The sequence below is a fragment of the Astatotilapia calliptera genome, chromosome 18 (assembly GCF_964374335.1).
Source record: "Astatotilapia calliptera chromosome 18, fAstCal68.1, whole genome shotgun sequence".
In the NCBI taxonomy this organism is placed as follows: Eukaryota; Metazoa; Chordata; class Actinopteri; order Cichliformes; family Cichlidae; genus Astatotilapia; species Astatotilapia calliptera.
The window spans coordinates 22,409,923-22,429,974 of record NC_137439.1 but is presented as its reverse complement, the minus strand read 5'-3'; the positions used below and the strand labels follow the sequence as shown (position 1 = coordinate 22,429,974).

Sequence of the window (20,052 nt, the reverse complement as noted above, 5' to 3'; positions counted from 1 at the left end):
TGGTTAAAAAACTGGTTTTCCTGTGCATAAACTTCTCGTATCAGTTATACAAGGCACAGAGAGAGCTCGGTGACTGCTGAAACAGTTATGCAAAGGAAACCAGAGGAGAACAGCAAGGGATGCCGAGGTTTTTCAGGCAGAAAAGACGTGATGAAAGAAGCTCTGCATGTCTGCGTTTGGGAGAGAGGTGAGTGAGGGTGTGAGGTGATGCAGGTCATGTGGAAGTGCAGTGACGCAGGCTGTAAAACGGGGGTGCTGTGGGTATGGTTATTTTTAGCCACCGTGAGGAGACACATATGAGCTCCATTTCTCTTCACTCCTCGGCTTCATACGTCACTTTACTCCAAGCCAGTCCACTCGGCTGTGCATCACATGACAGGTGCAGCCTCGACCAGACCAGAGATGGGCTCTCTGTGAGCGCTCATCCCACTGATTGAACGGTGAAATTCTACATCATTGCTAAATGCGAGAAACATAAGAATAAATGGTTGATTATCCCTGTATGATGTATGTTCTTACCCTGATATCAGATTCTTGGAGGCTTTTACTGACATACCTCAGGTAGAGCAGGTCATCCACTAATTGAAAGGTTGGTGGTTTGATCCCTGACTGCTCCAGACTATGTGCCAAAGTATCCCTACGCAACATACCGAACCCCAAGTAGATCTCTGATGTGCTCATCAGACTATAGATGTGTGTCAATGTCAGATAGAAAACACTTCGCTGTAGAAAACCCCCCTGCAGGAATGGGTGAATGAGGCATGTGGTATAAAATGCCTCGAGTGCATCTGCAGAGTAGAAAAGCACTATGTAAGAACCAGTCTGTTTACCATTTCTCTGAATGCTTTCTTTCCTCAGAAAAATATGTATTTTTAAAACTTTAGAAAAGTTGTTAGGGATACTTTTGATTATGCTCATGTTTTAATCAGCTCAAAGTTCTCAGGTTTTCATGAATCCACGTGTTTGACTCCACTGCATGTCGGTGAGGATTTTCTGTGCCTTTCATGCTGTAGGAGCTTCCAGCTCCTTAAAGGTTTTGCATAAAAATAGGCGACGCTGTTTTCATGCCAAGGAGTGGGTGTTTAACAAAATAGTCACCTCCTTAGAGGGATGCAGTGTCATCGCGGGGGGTCAGAACTAACCCCCCTGCCGGTACAGAAGCATCTCTGGTATAATCTTTTAATAACGTGAAGAATCCCCAGAGTTTAAATCTTAAGAATTACTACAGTCGGATGTTTTTTTGTGATTCTGTACAAAATGTGCACTGCGGATTGCGTCATTTATGAATGGCGAGTTGGGTGAAAAAAAGCCACGTGAAGCAGAGCTCCTTCAGATTGGGCAATGAAGCCTTCGTAGTCTTGTGTCCCTCTCCGATTGGTTGTGATGGGAAGTGGGCGGGCCTCGGCCTGCCAGGGGTCGGGGTGTATTTTCACGCTGGAGGAGTGGAGCTGCGCTTGTCAGAGACAGAAAGAGGAACTGGTGTGCAGTCTGCGGCTTGTCGTGGTTTCAGGGATGCTTCACATCGAGGAGCAGTGACGACCCGAGCACAGGAGCCCCGCAGCGCGTCGCTTCAGGTCATCCCAGCGACCAGAGCCCGAGTTTAAAGCAGCCAGTGTTCGTGAATGGAGCAGCAGCAGCGGGGTCTCTGTAGCGTCACCGCCTTCCAGTGTGCAAGCCGCGGGGCCGGGGTCTCCAGCGGCCAGTCCTCCATGCGTCTGTGCATCACCTCCACGGCCGGCAGCCCGGTGGAGCTGACCGTCCCCCGGGGGGAGACCGTGGAGGCCCTGAAAGCGCGCATCTCCCAGAAACTCAGACTGCACACGGACAGGATCGTACTCCTGCATAAAGACAGGTGAGTTGTTGCTTTACCCTGCATGCTGTGCACTTCCGGGAGTTTAGGTAAAGCAATTACGTTTAATCCGCGTATTTGATGCGTATGTGGGGTTTCTCCCCCCGGTTTGACCCATTAAAGCTGATTTATGTATTATAAATTAGGCACCTGACTGCAGGGACGCTCCTGGACCAGGGTGTAACAGATGGCAGCAAACTGACTCTGGTCCCAGTCATCGAAGCTGGTTTACTGGTACGTAAACTAATGCACATCTTAGACTGGCTGTTCTGTAACTTTGACGCACACATATAATCAGACTGTTTATTATATTGTGCCGCACAGTGCTCGACTACCAGGGCTGAAAGGACTGTTATGGATGTGTTGGAAAGTTTAACAGAAGTCCAGGTGAGCGTTTTAATTCTTTCTCACTGTATGCTTGAAGTAAACACTAGAAACTACCGTTTGCATGTAATAATATTGCTATTATATTATTGCATGCACCCATTTCATTAAATACAGCTTATTAGTTCTCGGTCGGACTCTATTTTGCCTTCCAACCTGTCTTGATTCTTCACGGCAGGAAACTCAGAGACTTTGGTTTATATTAACATCATAGCCCCACACAGATACATCCATGAACTGAATCTCCTGTCCACCACATCCTAAAGGTGCTCTACTGGTTCTAAAGGTGCCTGTGGAGGCCATTAGAGAGCAGTTCAAGAAACCAGAATGAGCTCATTTCAGCTTTGATGTGTTATCCTGCTGGAAGCAGCCATCAGAACACGCTACACTGGTAGTTATAAAGGGATGGACATGGTCAGCAACAATACTCAGGTAGACTGTTGTGTTTTAAGGGTGCTCAGCTGATAATAAGGGGGCACAAAGTCGTTGCCCCACCAGCAGCCTGAACTATTAACACAAGGCAGGATGGATCCACGTTTTCCTGTAGTTTGCACCTAATTCCTTCTGTAACTGCTGAATGTCTTCTGTTGTCCAGTCTTGGTGAGCCCGTGTGATCTGTAGCCTCAGTTTCCTGTTTTTAGCTGACAGGAGAGCCACCCAGTGTGGTTTTCTGTTACCGTAGCCCATCTACTTCAAGGTTCGACGTGTTGTGCTTTCAGAGCCTATCTTCTGCATACCTTGGTTGTAACAAGTGGTTATTTGAGTTCCTGTTGCCTTCCTATCAGCTTGACGCAGTAAACAAGGCTTCTTTTTTTTGCCTTTCCTTCCTTCCGCACTCTGATGCTCGTCTTGACCATGCCGACATGCCTAAATGTGTTAAGTCGCTGTCGAGTGATTGTCTGATTACATATTTGCATTAACAAGTCGCAGCACAGGTGTGCCTAACAAAGTGGCTGGTGGGTGTACAGTCTATGGTAGAAACCGGTTGAATGCATGAATGAGGCAGAGAAACGTATTAAAAACCCTTTAAAAAAATCAATCGATAATTACTCGTCTAAAGACCAAGTTCGGAGGTGCATAGTTTTGGCTACACACACGTCATTCAGCCTGTAATTATCAGGATTTCCATCTTACTTTTACTTTTTATTTCAGTATTACTGTACTCGTAAAATGAGGACTGACCTGTACACATATAGAGTCCTAATAATAGCACAAAAACAACTGCACTTTTCTTTTCTGTACTGAACACAAGCAGCAAACATTCACAGACAGTCAGGGTGCAGAAATGTAATCCTATCTATTTATTATTACAATATTACAGTTTAGGAAAGAAGGGGTGGGGGTGAGACTTCAGGGGGAGGAATGCTGGAGCCGTTACCTGTTCCTCTTTCTACCCCCCAGTCCCTTCTTTACTTCCCTTTTTTCTTTTATTATTTTTGTCTTTATCATCACAGCTGTTTCTCATACTTGCTGTCTTTTCTCACAATATGCTGATATCTTTGTCCATCTGTTCTCTTCCTTCTTCTTCATGACGTGTCGCTTCTTCTCTTTCTCTTTATTTATCATTTTCTCTTCCTCTTTCTCCTTTTGAACTTTCTTTTCCATCCTTTCCGGATCCTCTGCGTTGCAGCAGTATATTTTACATTCTAGTAAACTTTGAGCCACTTCCAACAAGTCTTTAATATGAAGTTTTAAAAAAAATAAATTACTTTAGACAGCGTATCTGGCCTTCATCTTGCACCCGTCCACCTCTTCAAATAATTTCTCACGCTTCTCTTTTTCCACATCCTGCGCTGTCCTGCTCTATATTTCATCTTTGTGAGACAAGAGTTCACTTACTTTTCCCAGCCTGCGCTGTGAGTGATTGTTCAATAAAGATATATATTTTTATGTATCCTTTATTCAACCAGGTTAGGCCCACTGAGGTCAAAGATCCATTTTACAAGAGAGACTTTGCAACATAGATGCATAAAAACAAACATCGGATCCAATTAATAACATTAAAACATACATAGGTGAGATAACCTTCATCATTTTTGTAGTTACCAGAGGCAATAACCCACACAGACACACACACTACACAGTCTTTAAAGCTTTAATAAAGGTGTGCTGAAGCAAAGCGGCAGATTTGCTATTTAAATTTACATCTCTGTGTGGTAGATTCCTCTGTAATCAGAGGTTACGTCATTGAAGCCATTCAAATTGACCCACATGAGAAATTCATGGGAAACATCCATGAATTTCTCATGGTTTTCTTGGTTATCAGTGTATTGTGGTTTCAGATAACTGTGCTGTAAACTGATAGCACCGGGAGAAGAAGAGTGAAACTTTCCTGTCTGTCCCTGCAGATTAACGACTTCCTGTCTGGGCGCTCACCTCTGAACATTAACCTTGGAATCGGTGCCCACGTGATGTGTGTGGAGCTCCAGCTGTCGGCGCAGGACGTGAAGGAGCTGCTGCTGGACTCAAAGGCTCACGGCAGCAATGCGCAGACGGCCAGCAGCACGAACCACCCTCACTCTGCCTCGGCGTGGACCTCCACCACTGGACCTGCTACCACATCAGCTTCACAGGCCTCATCTGCAACTCCATTCTCTGTTGACTCTTTGTCCTCGTTTCAGTTTAACACTCAGGGAGCCAGAACTTCACTGAACTCACAAAACCCTTCGGTTCCATCCAGTAGCGTTCCTGCCACAAACTGCTGTAATCCCTCTTCTCTGCTTAATTCCCACTCTGAGCACGGATCTCCGCACGCTCCTTCTCCTCTTTTGCCCTGTGGTTCTCCACATCCGGGTTCTCCTTTGCGAGCGATTGCACCGGTCTGTTCAGCCGGTCCCATCGGCTCCAGCCCGGCACCCCTGAGCCCCACAGCAGCCTCGACCTTCACAGAGGTTAGCCACACACACTCTAACGCAGAAGTCATCCACGTTAACGCGTAACCGAATTTTCACAATAGTCTTTTTGAATTTAAATTAGTGAGAAAAGAATATTTTATTACTCAGACTTATTCCTTAAGGTGGATATTTGTCCCTTACAGAGTAATGCTGATGCTTCATCCACTGCACAGCTGCCCAATCCTCCAGGAGCTGTCATAGAGAGTTTCGTGAGACACTCACCTGGCATCTTCTCTGGGACTTTCTCTGGTACGTCTGATCTGGACACTGCTCAGCAGTTTTTGTTTGGTCTGATTAACATAAACCAGTGATGTTTCCTAGTGTTGCAACTATAAGGGCACTCTTTCTAATCTAATGACCTTTTGAATAGCTGTTTTTAGGAAAAGTAGAGAAAAAAGTAGTAATGACTCCTCTATCCTCTCAGGCACCCTGGCCCCTTGCAGTCAGAGCGGTTTCAGTCATCCTCGACGTGGTGTCGCCATTATTCTCCAGATCCTCAACGACCTCCTCAGAGCCGCCTACCACCACCAGGGGGCTCCAGTTCCTCATCCTCTACACCGCTGTCCTGCTCAAGGCGCTGAAGTCAGCCCGCTGTTCACAGCAGAAGAGCCCAGACCACCAGCGATGCAGAGGACAGAGCCCCTCTGCGGCGCTCCAGGTCAGCTCAAACTAATATTATTTTGGAAACTCGGAGAGCATGTCATCATCACACGCATGTAAATGCATGCAAATACTGGAATAGTGTGCATTTTAGAAATCAGGACAGGGAAATGGAAACAAAAACAATAAAAAAGGAGACTGTTTATGGCCCCCAGAGAATAAAATGCGCTCGTGTTTCTGTGCTGCGTCATATTTAGTCACGCAGCACTTGTGCAGCAGTTACACGGGCCTGCGTGAGTATAAAGACTATTACAGTCTTAACAGGCGGTGTTAACGACAGCGCATCCACGAGCGTTTACGCTTCCTTATTAGGCTGCGATTCTCTCGTGCTGACGGGGTTTCTCGTGGATTTGTATGTTTGCATTAGAGCTGAAAATATGAGGAAATCAAGCAGAGCAGTTGCCTCGCAGCTTGTCTGTCAATCACTTCTACATAGTTAGGTGCTTTTCTTTCACCTCATAGCTGAGGAAACTTTGAGGGTTTTGACAGGTGGTGGAACAAGACGAAGCATCTGACAGCTGCAGCTTTAGAAAATTCAACTAGTCGTGTTTTTACTGCGTCAGAGAAACAAACTGATTCTGGGTCGGAGCTTCGGGAGGTCGTCTTGACCACGTCTGCGTGTTATTGGCTGATTGGATGTTTGCATTAATGAGCAGACATATAAATTAAGCCTGACAAAGTGGCTTTTGAGTGTATTTCTTATGACCAATGCAGTAATTAATGGCGGAGAGCACACCTTAACATTCACGTGTCTGACCCATTTCTTTCTTCTTCTCTGTAGGTGACGTAGCCCACGAGGGTCCCGTCGTGCACTCGTCCACAGAGGAGAATCAAACGCTGCACTGTAAGCTAGAGCACCTCCAGCTCCTGATGCACGAGAGGCGTCTACGCAGGAGGGCTTGCAAGACCTCGCGCCTCTCACAAGGCTCTCATCCGTACCAGAAGCGCCACCATCACCCCTAGTCTCTGAATGTAAAAAGACCCGCTCACTATGATAGATACCAGAGCTGACCTTGCCGTACAGGGCTACGGAAAAAAAATGAGCCTTTGTTAGTATTTTTCTACTATCTGAAACTATACGTCTAAATGTTGTGGCTTTTTCTGTGATGTGTAATCTGAGTCTGTCCTTCAGTGACTGCAGCTCCGGCTGTTGCAGTATGTAGCACGTGTCACATAGATTTCCCTGTTGGTGTTTTACTCTACGTACTCTGATGCCTTAACTGTACATGTTTTGAATGTAAGACTGTGTTTCGTTCCATGCAAGCAATGTTTCTTGAAAATATCTTATTTATGAAATAATAGGAAGCAAAAAAAATATGCAAATAATAAAGGGAAATAATACAAAATCTGAAAGCGTTTATGAGTGGAGCCTGTTCTTTTTAAATGAAGAATATAATGTTGCCTTCGTCTGTTAAACTGGATTTTTGTTGGGTTTTTTGGGGATAAAAATGTCTCAGCCTTATTCTACTGATCGTCCTTTCTGTTTGGTTGTCACAGCTGCTCTTGTATCTGTGATCAGGAGATATGTGTGGTGAAGATGAATGATCTACTTCTAGATTAAATGCTACGTGCTTTGTCTTGATGCGTGCTCAATCATCCAGGTGAGAACAACTGAACTGAATGCCGTTTATAAAGCTGGGAACACCTGCAGTCGGCACACTGGGTCAACAGAAGCAGCCTTCCAGGTTACTCTGTGACCTCTGTGCTTTGTCGCTTTTCATTATTAATAGCCGCATGAGTTTCAGAGAGGTGATGCCATCTCTCTTCGTGGAGCAGAGGTTTCAAGAAAATCTCAGTGATGCTGTAAAGCTGAGCATTACGATTTAAAATAAAACTGAAATATTGGTTCTCCTCGACAGTAACGCAGGAAGTAGAACGTGAGCACTGATGTGCAGCCAACCAAGACTCCTTACACTTCTTCCATGACAGCAACTGAACATTTCAAACTGTTTCGAGCGGGCCGTTAAAGACAAGCATAGCGTAGGGTCTAAAACGTGATGCTTGAGATACCAGAATTTGCGTGAATAACTATGTGACTTGTTAAAGCTATGACTGGAATCTTAAGAGGCACTCCAATGAGTACTTTGTGGAAAAATGCCATAAATTGAAGCGTTCGCCTCTCTGTAGCCAGCGTGTCTGATGCTGAGCTCACAGGATGCAAATCACAGCGGCAGAACATGAAGCTGTTCGAGGTGAGCTGAAACATCTGTGCCTGCCTTCGCTGCTGACGTGCAGACAAACACGAAGCCTTGCTCGGGTGTAGCCTGTGTGATCTGCAAGCTGAGAAGCGTGTGGAAGCTCACTCGTTCGGCTATCAAACGACGATCAGCACACAGCTGGGGACTGCAGCGCGAATGCTGGCGTTGTTTTCGGTGCAGCTCTGTTGATCGTGATCACGGAGTGTGCAGCTGCAGCAGCAGCACGCCCGGCGCCACATATCAGACAGCACACGGCTGCTCGTCCTGAATCCTAAAGAGCGCCTGTGCTGCAGATTCGGCGCTACAGGCACAGTCGGCCATGATAGTGTAGCCTACACACTGCCTGCCCCGATGAATTCATTTTGGCGGTATCGATCCAATGATTTACAAGAAAGAGGATGAAACCCTTTCCCTGCACGCTGATCTATTCCTTGTAGCGCTGCAAGGACGTTGCAGATCAAAGCTATGGGTTTTCGAGCCTCCTACACAGACGTTCATTTCTCTCTCTTTGCCTCCCACACACACCATTCAAACACACTGCATCGCTTAGGCGTGCATGTGCAGATAAATCTTCCTCCCACACAGACAAACAGGACTTCGGCCCCACACACCTGACCGCCATCGTGACTCACGCAAACAAAGCACTCGAGGCGTGCAAAATAAACACAGTTGAATCATTTTCTCCGTTAACTACATATGAAAGCGACTTGCAGTTATGACTGGCATTCATCTGACTGCACTCAGTGGTTTTAATTGTGCTACCACGCTGTTATTTTACTGTGCTTGAAAACAAAGCATCTCTGGAATGATTATTAATCTGGTTTCTGTTTAAGGCACAAATATACGCGGATACTTTCAGTTTAATGTGTTTGGAGGCCACTGGCAGGAGGACATTTCTACATCTATATTTTTGGTTGCGAAGTCAAATCAGATACAAATTATTATTCAAATCAGAGTACGGTAATCTGTGCTGCTAGGAAAACTACTTGGAGATGAAAAAGCCCAGAAGTGACTGATGGGTTCAAGGGCATCAGGGATCGGCTCTGAGTACCTTGTTCTTTGCAGGGGGATACAGCTGCCAGGCAGGAGGACTTCGTGGATGTAGTGGAAGAGGAAATGCAGGTGAGCTGTCTGATAATGGAGAATGCTAAAGATAGATTGAGGCGGAGGCAAATGATCCGTTGTGGCGACCCCTAAAGGCAGCAGCCGAAAAACGAAGAGGAATTAAATGCGGCCCAACCTAAGAGCACTATGCTGCGTCACCCTAACACAAGATGGCGCTGTTGGCGGCTGTTCTAATGGTCTGCCGCCCAAACAGCAGTAGAAGAAGGAGTGAGTGCGCATTGCAGTGAAAAGCGGATCGCGCTCGTTCTTCTCCCTCATTCGACCTGCATCGCCGCTCCCAGTAACTTCCCTTACATCTCCGTGAGAGACAAAGGTAAACGCTTTCTCTTTGTTACGTGTTGTTTCTACACGTTGCAAGTTATAATCTTATTCATGCATCTATATTTGTAAAGTATGAAACGCATATTTTTTTTCCAATGTGACCTCTTTCTATTGATTGAAACTATTTTTAACCGGCGTTTGATCGCTTTTTTTATTTGATCGTTTTAGAATGTTTTTTCGATGTGTAAATGCTATGGTGCACTTTGCAGAAATAGGTTAACCTATTTTTCCCCCCATATTAATTGGGGTAGTTAGATAAGCTGCAAAATAAGGCAGCTGGCCACCCCTTGAGATGGCGCAAAGTAGCTCATTGAAACAAAAGCGTGTAGCGCGGTGCTACAAAATGGCGCTGGAAGAAAAACCGCCAGCTAATCCGCTAACGAAACTGCGCCACGTTTTCAGGCCCCAGGCCTAGGGTGACTCCATTTTGACTTTTGTCGACGATCATCGATTAAATATGACGTAGCTTTAAGATAAATTCAGATTTCATGGTCTGTTAAACGTCGGGAGGTATGTAGGCCATTACTACGCAATCAGTGATCGCCATTTTATGAAACTGCTCCGGTGACCTACTTTCTCATTGCGGCTAACCCTAACCCGACTGTGCGTGTCGACGGTTTTTCGCCGACAAAGGGCCCCTTTTCAGTTTTAAGGATTTGTGGGGAGACTTTTTTTTTTAAAATTGCTTTCATTTTTTTGTAGCTATAACAAAAATGTCGGACGAGGGAAAATTATTCATCGGAGGTCTGAGCTTCGAGACCAACGAGGACTCTCTGGCTGCGGCTTTCGGCAAATACGGAACCATCGAAAAAGGTAATTAAACCTCTTTACCCCTCTTGAGTATATAGTTTAAAATTACTTCAGACATCAATATTTTACTAAATATGTGGCCTAATCGGAATTTCTCCCTGATTAGTGGACGTGATCAGAGACAAAGAAACCGGAAGATCTCGCGGGTTTGGCTTCGTGAAGTACGACAATGCAGAGGACGCCAAAGACGCACTGGACGCCATGAACGGAAAGGTAAAAATCACGCTACTCAATTTATAATCGAATTAAAAAATATTTATAGTTAATGTAATTGTATTTATACGTTTTTACATTTCCTGTTGTATTGCAGACGCTGGACGGACGTGCTATTCGGGTGGACGAAGCTGGAAAGGGAGGGCGCTCAAGAGGAGGTTTTGGCTCTGGCCCACGAGGAGGCAGATTTAGCGGCTCCAGAGGGAGAGGTGGGCGTGGTTATTCCCGAGGTGCGACGTGGGAATATTTTTAAAAAGTTGAACTTAAAGGTTTATTCTAACACTATCGAAATTAAAACTGCTTTGTTTGTAATAGGTGGATATGGTGGAGACAGAGGGTACGGAGACAGGAGTTATGGTGACAGAAGCTTTGGTGGTGGAGACAGGAGCTTTGGTGGCAGTGGATACAGGAGTGGAGGATATTCCTCAGGTGGCTACAGAGAAAACAGGTAAATAATCGGAGCTTAAAATTGTTTAATGCACTTTATTTTTACTGTATTTTAAATGCAAGTTTCTTGTTTATATAGGGGGCAGGGTGGATATGGTGAGCGTTCAGGATCTGGATCCTACCGCGATGGATACGACAGCTATGGTAAGCATCAATAATATGTATTTCAGGTATTTGGGTGCATTTATGTTGGGGCTGTCTGTACAAAATCTAAAGGAACACTGAAAGCACATCTCAGTAACTGGCATAGTCAAACTGCGCAGCACTCTTAATTTTTAAATACCTGCTTTAAGTGGCGGGTTGAGATGCTGTACACTCCAACACTGTAAATTGAGATTTCACAGCCCCAACATGGGAAGCCTATCACCATGTATGCCCCTCAGTTTTGTGCTTAACTTGATGCCTCTTTCCAAACGGTTGCCAGATTTCTTTTGTGCCCTTCTCTGACAAAGAGGCTGGAAACCATTTGAACCACTTAAAGCAAACCCCGAATTTCACGTGTTCTCAAATTGCGAGGAAGGCAAGGACCCCCTTATGCAAAAAGAGGGAGGGTTGTTAGGCGGGTTGAAAGGGGAATATTTGTAAAACTCCAGTGTTCGAACTTGCAGTGTCTTTACCTCTGTGCCCACTTCTTATCCTCAGCTACACATGAGTAAACATCTCCCTGATTCAAGATCTTCACTTGGCTGGCTGTTTTTCAAAGATGCGCTCCTCAAGAAAAATGTCCACGTGTTTGCTGACCTTAGTTCTGTAGTTTTGTTGTAATAGTTCAGCATCTTTAAAAAGAAGAAAAATGTAGCAATGGGTTTTGGTCATTCCTTATAAAACCTGTTACAAATTACAGTTAAAGAATCTTAACCATGCTTAATTGGACTCATTTCTCAAAGATCGTGCAACTAAAAGGCATCTGTAATCTGATACTGTAAAGTCCCATTTTTGGGGATCAAGACAGTTCTCAGTGTGGCTTTTCATTGAACAGCCACTACCATTGCTCTAAACTTTGTCCAGCATTTGAAGTGCTTCCTGATTTGATTCCTTTTCTTATATATTGCAATATCTGGGGCTTGTTTGTGTTCCTTATTTTCCCCCTCAGTCTCTGACTGACCTACCTCCTGCCAGGTTTTAAACTGAGAGGAAAGATATATGCTCATAAACAGACTTTTGGGAGACTTGATGCTAAATTCAAATTAATATTAAAAAAAGAAAAAAACCTTAGTTTAACTGAGGCTCCTGTTTGTTCAATTTCCCAAAAGAGTGAATTCCTTTCAGACTGGTGAACTACACATCCGAAGTGGCCGGCTGTTCATGAAGTTGCAAATTGCAGCATGCTACAGTCTGTCCAAGGTATCTTCTGTGCTCTGCTCAACATCTGCATTTTTAATGTGCTGTAAAATGGACTAATCTTGTTTAAAGTGATCGAGAAATGTAACTTTGTTTCCCTAAAGCTTATATATATCTCAAACCGGGAACAGTTTTGTACTTTTTGTTCTTTGTATGATCAACTTTTTTTTGTCAGTTTGGCTTCATGGAGCCTATTAAACAAATTGTGGAAAATCATCATGATTGTTGCCTCTTAAAACAACCGCATGGGGACTAAAGCTGAGCGCTGTAGGCTCATTTTAATGTAATGCTGCGTGAGAACTAAATCATCTGCTTGATGCAATCAGATGGTGCCCATCTCTGGACTAAAGTCAACAATTTGGTAGGCTAGTCAAAGTTCTCAAAGCTTAAAAGGGAGGGGAGGGAAGGCTGTTACTGGGTATCTGTAAAGATCCACACAAGTTTAAAAGGGGGGGGGAGAGCACAGTTGAATCAAGTGAATCCTGTACATGTTAAACGATCCATGAGCCGAATGTTGTACCTACTAAGTGTGCTGATCAAACAAAGTGGCATATGGGGGAAGTTGGTGCCTGGTCATGTTCATGCTTCATTACGTTCAAGAGAGGTCAAGAGCTCCTTCAGTATCCTACAAGTCCTTGGAGAGTGAAGTGTTGCGCCTACCAACAAGTGCTCCTCAGAGATGAAAGCTGCTCTTGCCTAGTCAAATGTGAAGAAAGTAGGCCAGTGCACGTGAGGTAAAAATCTCCTTTTGCTTTGCTCACATCCTTGAAACTAAGTTCTCATTGTTGCCATGAATACCTTCAAGTTAGCTGCTGTTTAGTCCTCTGCTTCAGATGTCTCCTACAAACATCACAAGTCCTCTTACCTGATTCTAAAGTCCATTGGGAGGTGGGGTTTCTGTCTGGGATATTAGTGCTCCACCTTGAGTCCACCAAAAAAATGCATTGGTCCTTTAAGTCGGGTAGTTTTGTGCTCAGTCCACTTTGGTCACTAGTCCACAAATTTGCTCCTGTAATGTCCACAAGCCCCAATTCATGTGTAAGGTGTCTAGACTGCATTCACTTTTCCTTTGTACCTTATGTGGTGAGTCATTAATACTGCATGCAGTTTGACTTCAAGCATCAGTTGGCAGGTTTAATCCACCCATTTCTCCTCCTCTAGACTGAAAACTGACTGGATGCTTCAGTGGGTCTCGTCACAGCTGAAGTAGCTGGATTTTTAGGCTGCAAGATCTCATGCAGTTGCTGTATCAGGTAAGTTGTAAAGCATGTTGTTACTCAAAGCTTTTGGTGGTTTTCAGTTTTTTGTTTTGTTTTTTTGCTCAAAACTGGAATTTTGTCAGGCTAAATAAGATGTGTTTGTTTCAGGTCCAATGAGCAGTGGGGTGACTGTCAACACGAAGGAATCTCCCAAATTCCTGAAGCACATTTCCTGATGTTACAGTAAATGTCGCAAACTGGGAAAACAGCATTACAGAGCTGCAGTTGATAGACAAACCTGACTATGTAGTTTTGCTTTGGCTTGAAACGTGAATAAAATCTGACACAAAAGAACTTGCTGTGGTGTTTCTTTCTTTGTAAACACATGCCTGAGGATTTGCTTACTTTGAAACTCACATTGGCTTTTTATTTCTAAAGATATAGAGACATGTCAGAATGGTTTAAAGGTAGGAGGGGAAAGTAATGTAGTTGAGGAAATATTGTGTGCTTAAGTTTAATTGTCATCTTAAGGAAGATGCACTAGGGCCAGATATACATTTGTGTTTAAGTATGTAGGGTAATGGGTCATTGGTACAAATTTGTAAATAGCTGGATATGAATAGTGTGTAAAATACTACAATCTAATTACCCAGCTCATTGTCTTTGCAGTAGTCTGGTGTATGTAAGCCAATTTCAATTGGTTAACATCTCACTTGTCAAGCTTGTTTAGACACACTGATGCTACCAAGCTATTACTTGGTATTATTACATACTTGGTAGAGGTAATAACTAATACTTGGTCTTTGTAAGATTTGAAGGATTACATTAGAAGTTTAACGTGATATGAAGTTGAAATATAATCAATGCATCAGATATGGCAAAAGTGTAAGATGCAAATCTTGACTTATGACCCAATGTGTACGTGACAAATGCAGCCGACTGCGCACACTTACACACAGGCACATGAAACAAGTCCAGCAGGTTTGTTTACTATGCAAACATGAAGGCTGCTGGTTTGTCTTGTAAATTAGGACAAACAAGTTTAACAGGATGCACCGCTGTACTTTTTCTGTGGTTTCATAATGGCTTCATCTGAAAAGGTAATCTGACAACTTTGTCTTAATCTTCAGTGTAATTTGATCAGTGAAATAAAAGCTAATTACTACCTCAGTTTGGAAAGCTGATAATCAGGCAGTGGCTCACTTTTGTCAGTGTGCACTGACCTCCACACTGTAGTTCACCAAACTCATCTTCCTGTACTTGGCACACGTGTGGTGTCACATTTTACAAAGGAAGAGCTTCAGACTAGTAGATTTTGTGCTTGAGCACTGAGTTACATGTACTAAAAATACAAAATAAGGATTCATATTTAAGTATATTAATTCATTATTTAAATAAATATCAAGCATTTGGATGTCACAGCTGGTAGGTGTGTTAGTACTGTGCTAGTTCCTGTAGAAAAATAAACAGTCAACTTCATGAAATAAGAAATAAAGTACACTACATGGCTATAAAATGCAGTGGAGTAGAAGTATGACGATAAATATCTGAAACAGTACTGACATAAGTAGTTTTAGTTTCGCCCAAATTAAAGAACTGACACAGAAGCCAAGATCAGGTACAGAAAAACAGACACTTTAATTTGGAACATTTACAAGCTGAAGTGAACGACCACACAGGTCCAGGTGGAGGAGCTCGGGATGCTGGTGGTCTCGGTGGTGTTCACACGTACCACAGGAAGCCGAAACGCTTGTGCAAAAGCTCTTCGCGGGGCCTGAGGTTGAACAGCTCCTCTGACAGAGGGGTGACCCAGCGGTCTGTGTGAAAGACGCTCTCGCCAACCTGCACGGGTTAAAAAGATGCACAGTCAGCATCAACACAGGAACGCTGAAGTTCAGCGACAGACCTGAACTAAAATATAGATTCATTTGTTACCCTGTTTACTGAGTCTTATGTATTTTCACTTTGCATTTTTACCCAAACATACTTGGATTTTTGCAGTTTCCTTTATTTATTTTTTCCTTTCAGCTGCAGTAGTACGGGGTTGTTTAAATTGTGTCTCAGGTTAACCTTTGCATCTCAGCAGGCTCACAGCAAGTAAGGTAGGTGGGAAATCTAGATAAGTGTTATGCTTACAAAACAAAGCTGAAAATAATACTGTCGGTCAGTGCGTTTAAGAGGAAAAGTCAATCATCTTTTCTGTGTTGGACTGTACGCACCTATCTCAGCTAATATTTGTACGAAATGCAAATGTTTATAGTATGATTTTTCTTTGGTGTCTGAACCGTTTTAAAAATGAAAACATCAAGTATATTAAAAACTAATGAAAAGGCATCTATTAAATAATGTTGGACAGGTCATGAAAAATTCTTCTCTATAATTATATCATAAAGATGCTGTATATGAAAAAAAGTAATAAATGACTAAAAAATAATGAATAAGCAGGAGCAACTGATTTTTTTTAAACTTCTTACCTTCCAACCTGGAACGTCCTTCATGATGACTACCTCCTCTTCCAAGTTTTCCCTCAGCATCCGTAAGGTCCTAGCACAGAGACAACATTCAGCTCAGCATTTAAACAGCTGACCTGTGTTTGCAAGCTTAGGCAGTATAAAAGATGGACATAGTTCATGTGTCTGAAAAGGTCAATGGCCTTCAACCTGCATTCTTTCTAATGGACAGCAGAGGGCGACTCCTGTGCTTGAAAAAAAACCCCAAAGCATTCCCAAATTCCTCTGAGACCCCAGTAAACACTTTCCTGATGTGTTTAGGGACTCAGTTTGTAGTTTGTGTTTGTACTGAACAAACCATTGAGGCCATTTTGTCAATGAAAGTCAATCTGGGAGTCAGGAAGGAGAAACACCTCAGTTTGAGGCTTCATAATAGACAATTACAGACCAACATTTAGGTGATCTAAACGTTGGTTGGCTGCCTATGTCTAACTATTATATACAGTCTATTGTTGTAAACACCATTGAAAGAAAAAAAAAACAAAACCATAGTAAGCATGCACAAAAGTGCTCAGTCACCTTCGGTCATGCTCTGCCTGCAGCAGAGGCATCAGAGCTATCCTGGCTTCCAGCTCTTCAATCTGCAGTCGCCTGCAACACGCAAACACGCACACACAGTTTGAGACTGAGCAGTGCACACAGGTGTGACAGTAAGCAAAACCACATCACAATTCCTTGACATTTCTTACCTCCTCTCTCTGTTCCACTTGAATAGCCTCCAGTACCCAAAGACCATGATGCCAATGCCAATGCCAAACATACTATATCCTGCAGGTTAAAGAATGAATGAAGCAACAGAACATTATTGAGTATTAATGCACATTTTTAACATCTTTAAGTAGGTTTACATATGTATTAAAGCATTTACTATAATAATAGCTGCACAGGCTTATGCTGTTCTAACGTATTATACAGGAGAACTCATTGAAATATCCATCAGAGAATTTGCTTTTTAACAACATCAGACCCTGTTGGAGGAGCTGACATTCACATACGGTGTCACCTGCGTTCGGCCACAACTTTGGAAATAAATTCCCATCATTACATGTGGAAGATGTGGAAAACCTGAGTACGCTTCATTTTAAAGCAGTTTCACTGTGATATAAAATCATCAGACTGCTACTGCTGACTGATGCCTCTTTGAGACTCATTTCAGATCTTTCTCGATACTGTCAAGTAAATGGTGCTAAAATTCAGTGTCCTGTACTGCCCTACAACGCCTTATAAAATTACTATAAAATGGATATTACCACATACTTTTTGGTATAGGGAGGAAAAATGTGTGAAAATTTCACAAACCAACTTAATGAGGTTCCATTAAAACATTTTTCCTTCTTTTTTTTTTCAGATTAACCCATTATTCACATGACGAAACTAATCTGCTGGAGTGCTGGAGTAACAAACAGGAAATAATCTTAATTTAACACTTAACATTAATATGTATAGCATTCTTACTGCAACCACTATCTAGTCATGGAGTTTAACACAGTGTTTATATGCATTTTATACTTTTTACACTTTATATTTTTACTTACCAGCCAAAAGCCAAGCAAGTAAGGTTTTACAACTCAAACGCAGGTGGGACAGTTTAGATAAAAGCGTCTAAAAGTCACTGTTTCTGTAGCTGCTGCTCTCTGAAACTCTTTGCAGTGCTTTTCAGTTGCAGTGTATTCTGATGTGTAGTCTTGTTGGCATTAAGTCTCTTTTTGGGTTCACATTAAAATAACTTTTATTCGTGGTCAGCTTCATTTGAAATCATCTATATAACGTTAGTGTCACTAAGAGAGTTTTGTACCAATTATTGTGCCCCAACGTAAAGAGCTGTGCAAAAGTCTTGAGGCGCGCCTGAGCTCTTTATATTTTCTTCCAAGGAGCCAGCCTTTCTCGTAATTTGCAAAGTAGTCTGACCAATCATTCTCCAGGCTTTCTGAAGGTCTATCCAAGCTTTTCTTTGGACATGGCTGCTTTTTCAATAATTTTCAGTCCTTGTGCCTGACCACTGTCAAGGGAATGTTTCTTGTGTTTGTTAAGCCACTTAACACTGGCCTTTGAATAAATCAAAACACAAAAAAATGCACTTAACTCAAGGGATGCAACGGTGCTGTGTCTGCACATAACAGACAACTTACCAAAGAACACATTTTAAATTGTATCTTTATGCATTTTGTTACTAGCACCCTGTAACAAAAACCAATTGTTCATTTCTATTCTTTTTACTTGAATGTACAATAAAACTCCGAAAGACAACACTGTTTGATAAACATCAGATATTTTTGCACCGACAAGTTAATTGTCAAAGAGCTGAAAGCTTGGCATATTGTAGAATGTTGTGCAGTGTGCACTAAAAAACAAAAACAAAAAAATTCAGTAAACTTGATAAGTGGAGGACAACAGAGATGTCAGGTCTACAGCCATATGTAAAACAGGATATAGGCTCTGTCATGTTTTGGAGCTGCATTTCAGCCAGTGGTGTAAAGACCTTGTGAACACAGTAAAGAAGTGTGGTTGGATTCTGACCCATCGCGCAACACAATCTGGTCTTTTAGTATGTGCTGTAAATGCATGCCTGTATAAAAAAAAAAAAAAAAACCCACAGTAGTGGAACACTATCAGCCATGGACTGGCCTCCCAAAAGCTCAGACCTCAACATTACTGAAGCAGTGTGGGATCATGTTGACTGAGAACAGAACAAAAGGGGACAGAAACACCCAAAGAAGAGCTTTGAATGCCCTTCAAGAAGTCTGAAGAAATATTCCTGAATACCACTTCAGACTACGCTGTCCTAAGAGATCATCTTAATCAATTAACTTAAACTTAATCAAGTAGTTGATTTTACGGCTTTAACACTGTTAACCAAGCAGCAAACGATAGAACAGCTAGAACAGTTTCATCAAATAAAACCTAATCCTCCGTTTAACAGTAGGCATTATCACTTTAACTGAACCTGCAAATTAAACGACTCCCTGTTAGCTAGTTAGCATGTCGTTCTAAACCTGTCAATAACAATTCACATTAAAATGTTGCTCTGCTGCAAAAACACTTGTACAACTGTTGTCGTGCTGTTAGTCAAGATGCTCCTTTTAATGACAAGGATAAATGTAAGACCCCGCATACACATTTTTATCTTAGCTTGGATCTTTGTATTTATGCTAACGGGTTAGCGTAACCAGCAAATATCACCTAAACTATCCAACATTTAACAACTGCTGAATGAATCTAAATGTCTGGCTACGTGAGCGTGTGGCGTATGTACCCGAAAGTCCTCGTTTCGGTAGATTTCTCTTATAATCAAAGGGAGCATAGCCTCCCGGAGGAGGCATGTCCTGCTTCACCTTGGACCCCGCCATCTTCCTCCAACCTCCTCCAAAACACGCCAGTGACGTCCCTGAAGACACTCTTCTTCGCTGGTAGAGAAAAACTGTAGCAGCGCTCCAGCGCCCCCACATGTTCGGACATATATTATATTATATTATATTATATTATATTATATTATATTATATTATATTATATTATATTATATTATATTATATCCAACTGTAATGTTAACATATATTTTATAAAAATGTTACATAATGTTCATTTTTTTATGTTGATGTGGTAAAGTGATAACTATAATGCAAATAACAGAATAAAAACATAAATATTCTATAACAAAGAAATGCCCTGAATCTGAGTAAAAGTACTTAAAAAGTGTATAGAAGCAAAGATGGATTTCCTAAAAACATCATGTTGCAAAAAATGCCAAAAGAAAAAAGCTTGTTGAAATATCAACAAGCATCATTGTTGCTTGTTGATATTTCCATTTCATCATGTGATTTCTTGCTGGCTTTGATTTTAGATTCACCTGTTTAATTTTGGACTGAAACACCAGAGGGGCCATTAGCTACGCCTCCCTCGTATCAAGTTTCAGAACTGCCTTAATTCTTCATGGCACAGATTCAACAAGAAGCTGGAAACATTCCTCGGAGATTTTGAGCCATATTGACATGACAGTATAAAATGGAATGTGGTGCGTTTCACCACATCCCAAAGCTGCTCTGTTGGATTGAGATCAGGTGACTGTAAGGCCATTTGAGTACAGATGACCTGAGCTTTGTGACA

At 42.4% G+C, this 20,052-nt stretch overlaps 3 protein-coding genes across 10 annotated transcripts; 2 read left to right on the top strand and 1 right to left on the bottom strand.

Moving 5' to 3' along the window:
* Positions 1 to 1,403: 1,403 nt before the first annotated feature.
* On the top strand, positions 1,404 to 7,140 carry LOC113011263 (midnolin-A-like). Its single transcript, XM_026150723.2, has 7 exons — positions 1,404 to 1,852; positions 1,996 to 2,083; positions 2,174 to 2,236; positions 4,582 to 5,124; positions 5,271 to 5,376; positions 5,552 to 5,785; positions 6,569 to 7,140. The coding sequence occupies exons 1-7, from the start codon at positions 1,623 to 1,625 to the stop codon at positions 6,748 to 6,750; spliced, it is 1,446 nt and encodes a 481-aa protein (XP_026006508.2). The 5' UTR covers positions 1,404 to 1,622; the 3' UTR covers positions 6,751 to 7,140.
* Positions 7,141 to 8,671: 1,531 nt separating this feature from the next.
* cirbpa (cold inducible RNA binding protein a) lies at positions 8,672 to 13,795 on the top strand. 8 transcript variants are annotated; one of them, XR_003270502.2, is made up of 8 exons: positions 8,672 to 9,423; positions 10,134 to 10,244; positions 10,348 to 10,454; positions 10,552 to 10,684; positions 10,770 to 10,902; positions 10,981 to 11,045; positions 13,404 to 13,495; positions 13,610 to 13,795. XR_003270502.2 is itself a non-coding variant. In XM_080293362.1 (7 exons), exons 2-7 carry the CDS (start codon positions 10,145 to 10,147, stop codon positions 12,176 to 12,178), a joined length of 546 nt encoding a protein of 181 aa, XP_080149488.1. In that variant the 5' UTR covers positions 9,265 to 9,423; positions 10,134 to 10,144; the 3' UTR covers positions 12,179 to 12,458. The 8 variants fall into 8 exon arrangements, 6 of the variants coding, with proteins under 6 accessions (XP_080149488.1, XP_080149490.1, XP_080149491.1 ...); XR_013903448.1 differs by having other exon boundaries at positions 9,266 to 9,423; positions 10,552 to 10,663; XM_080293362.1 differs by lacking the exons at positions 13,404 to 13,495; positions 13,610 to 13,795 and adding an exon at positions 12,171 to 12,458 and having other exon boundaries at positions 9,265 to 9,423.
* A 1,260-nt stretch (positions 13,796 to 15,055) lies between these two features.
* On the bottom strand, positions 15,056 to 19,379 carry ndufa13 (NADH:ubiquinone oxidoreductase subunit A13). The gene is made up of 5 exons (XM_026150727.2): positions 19,205 to 19,379; positions 16,641 to 16,719; positions 16,471 to 16,542; positions 15,916 to 15,985; positions 15,056 to 15,283 (listed from the first exon to the last, which is right to left on the bottom strand). The coding sequence occupies exons 1-5, from the start codon at positions 19,296 to 19,298 to the stop codon at positions 15,164 to 15,166; spliced, it is 435 nt and encodes a 144-aa protein (XP_026006512.1). The 5' UTR covers positions 19,299 to 19,379; the 3' UTR covers positions 15,056 to 15,163.
* Between the last annotated feature and the right edge of the window lie 673 nt (positions 19,380 to 20,052).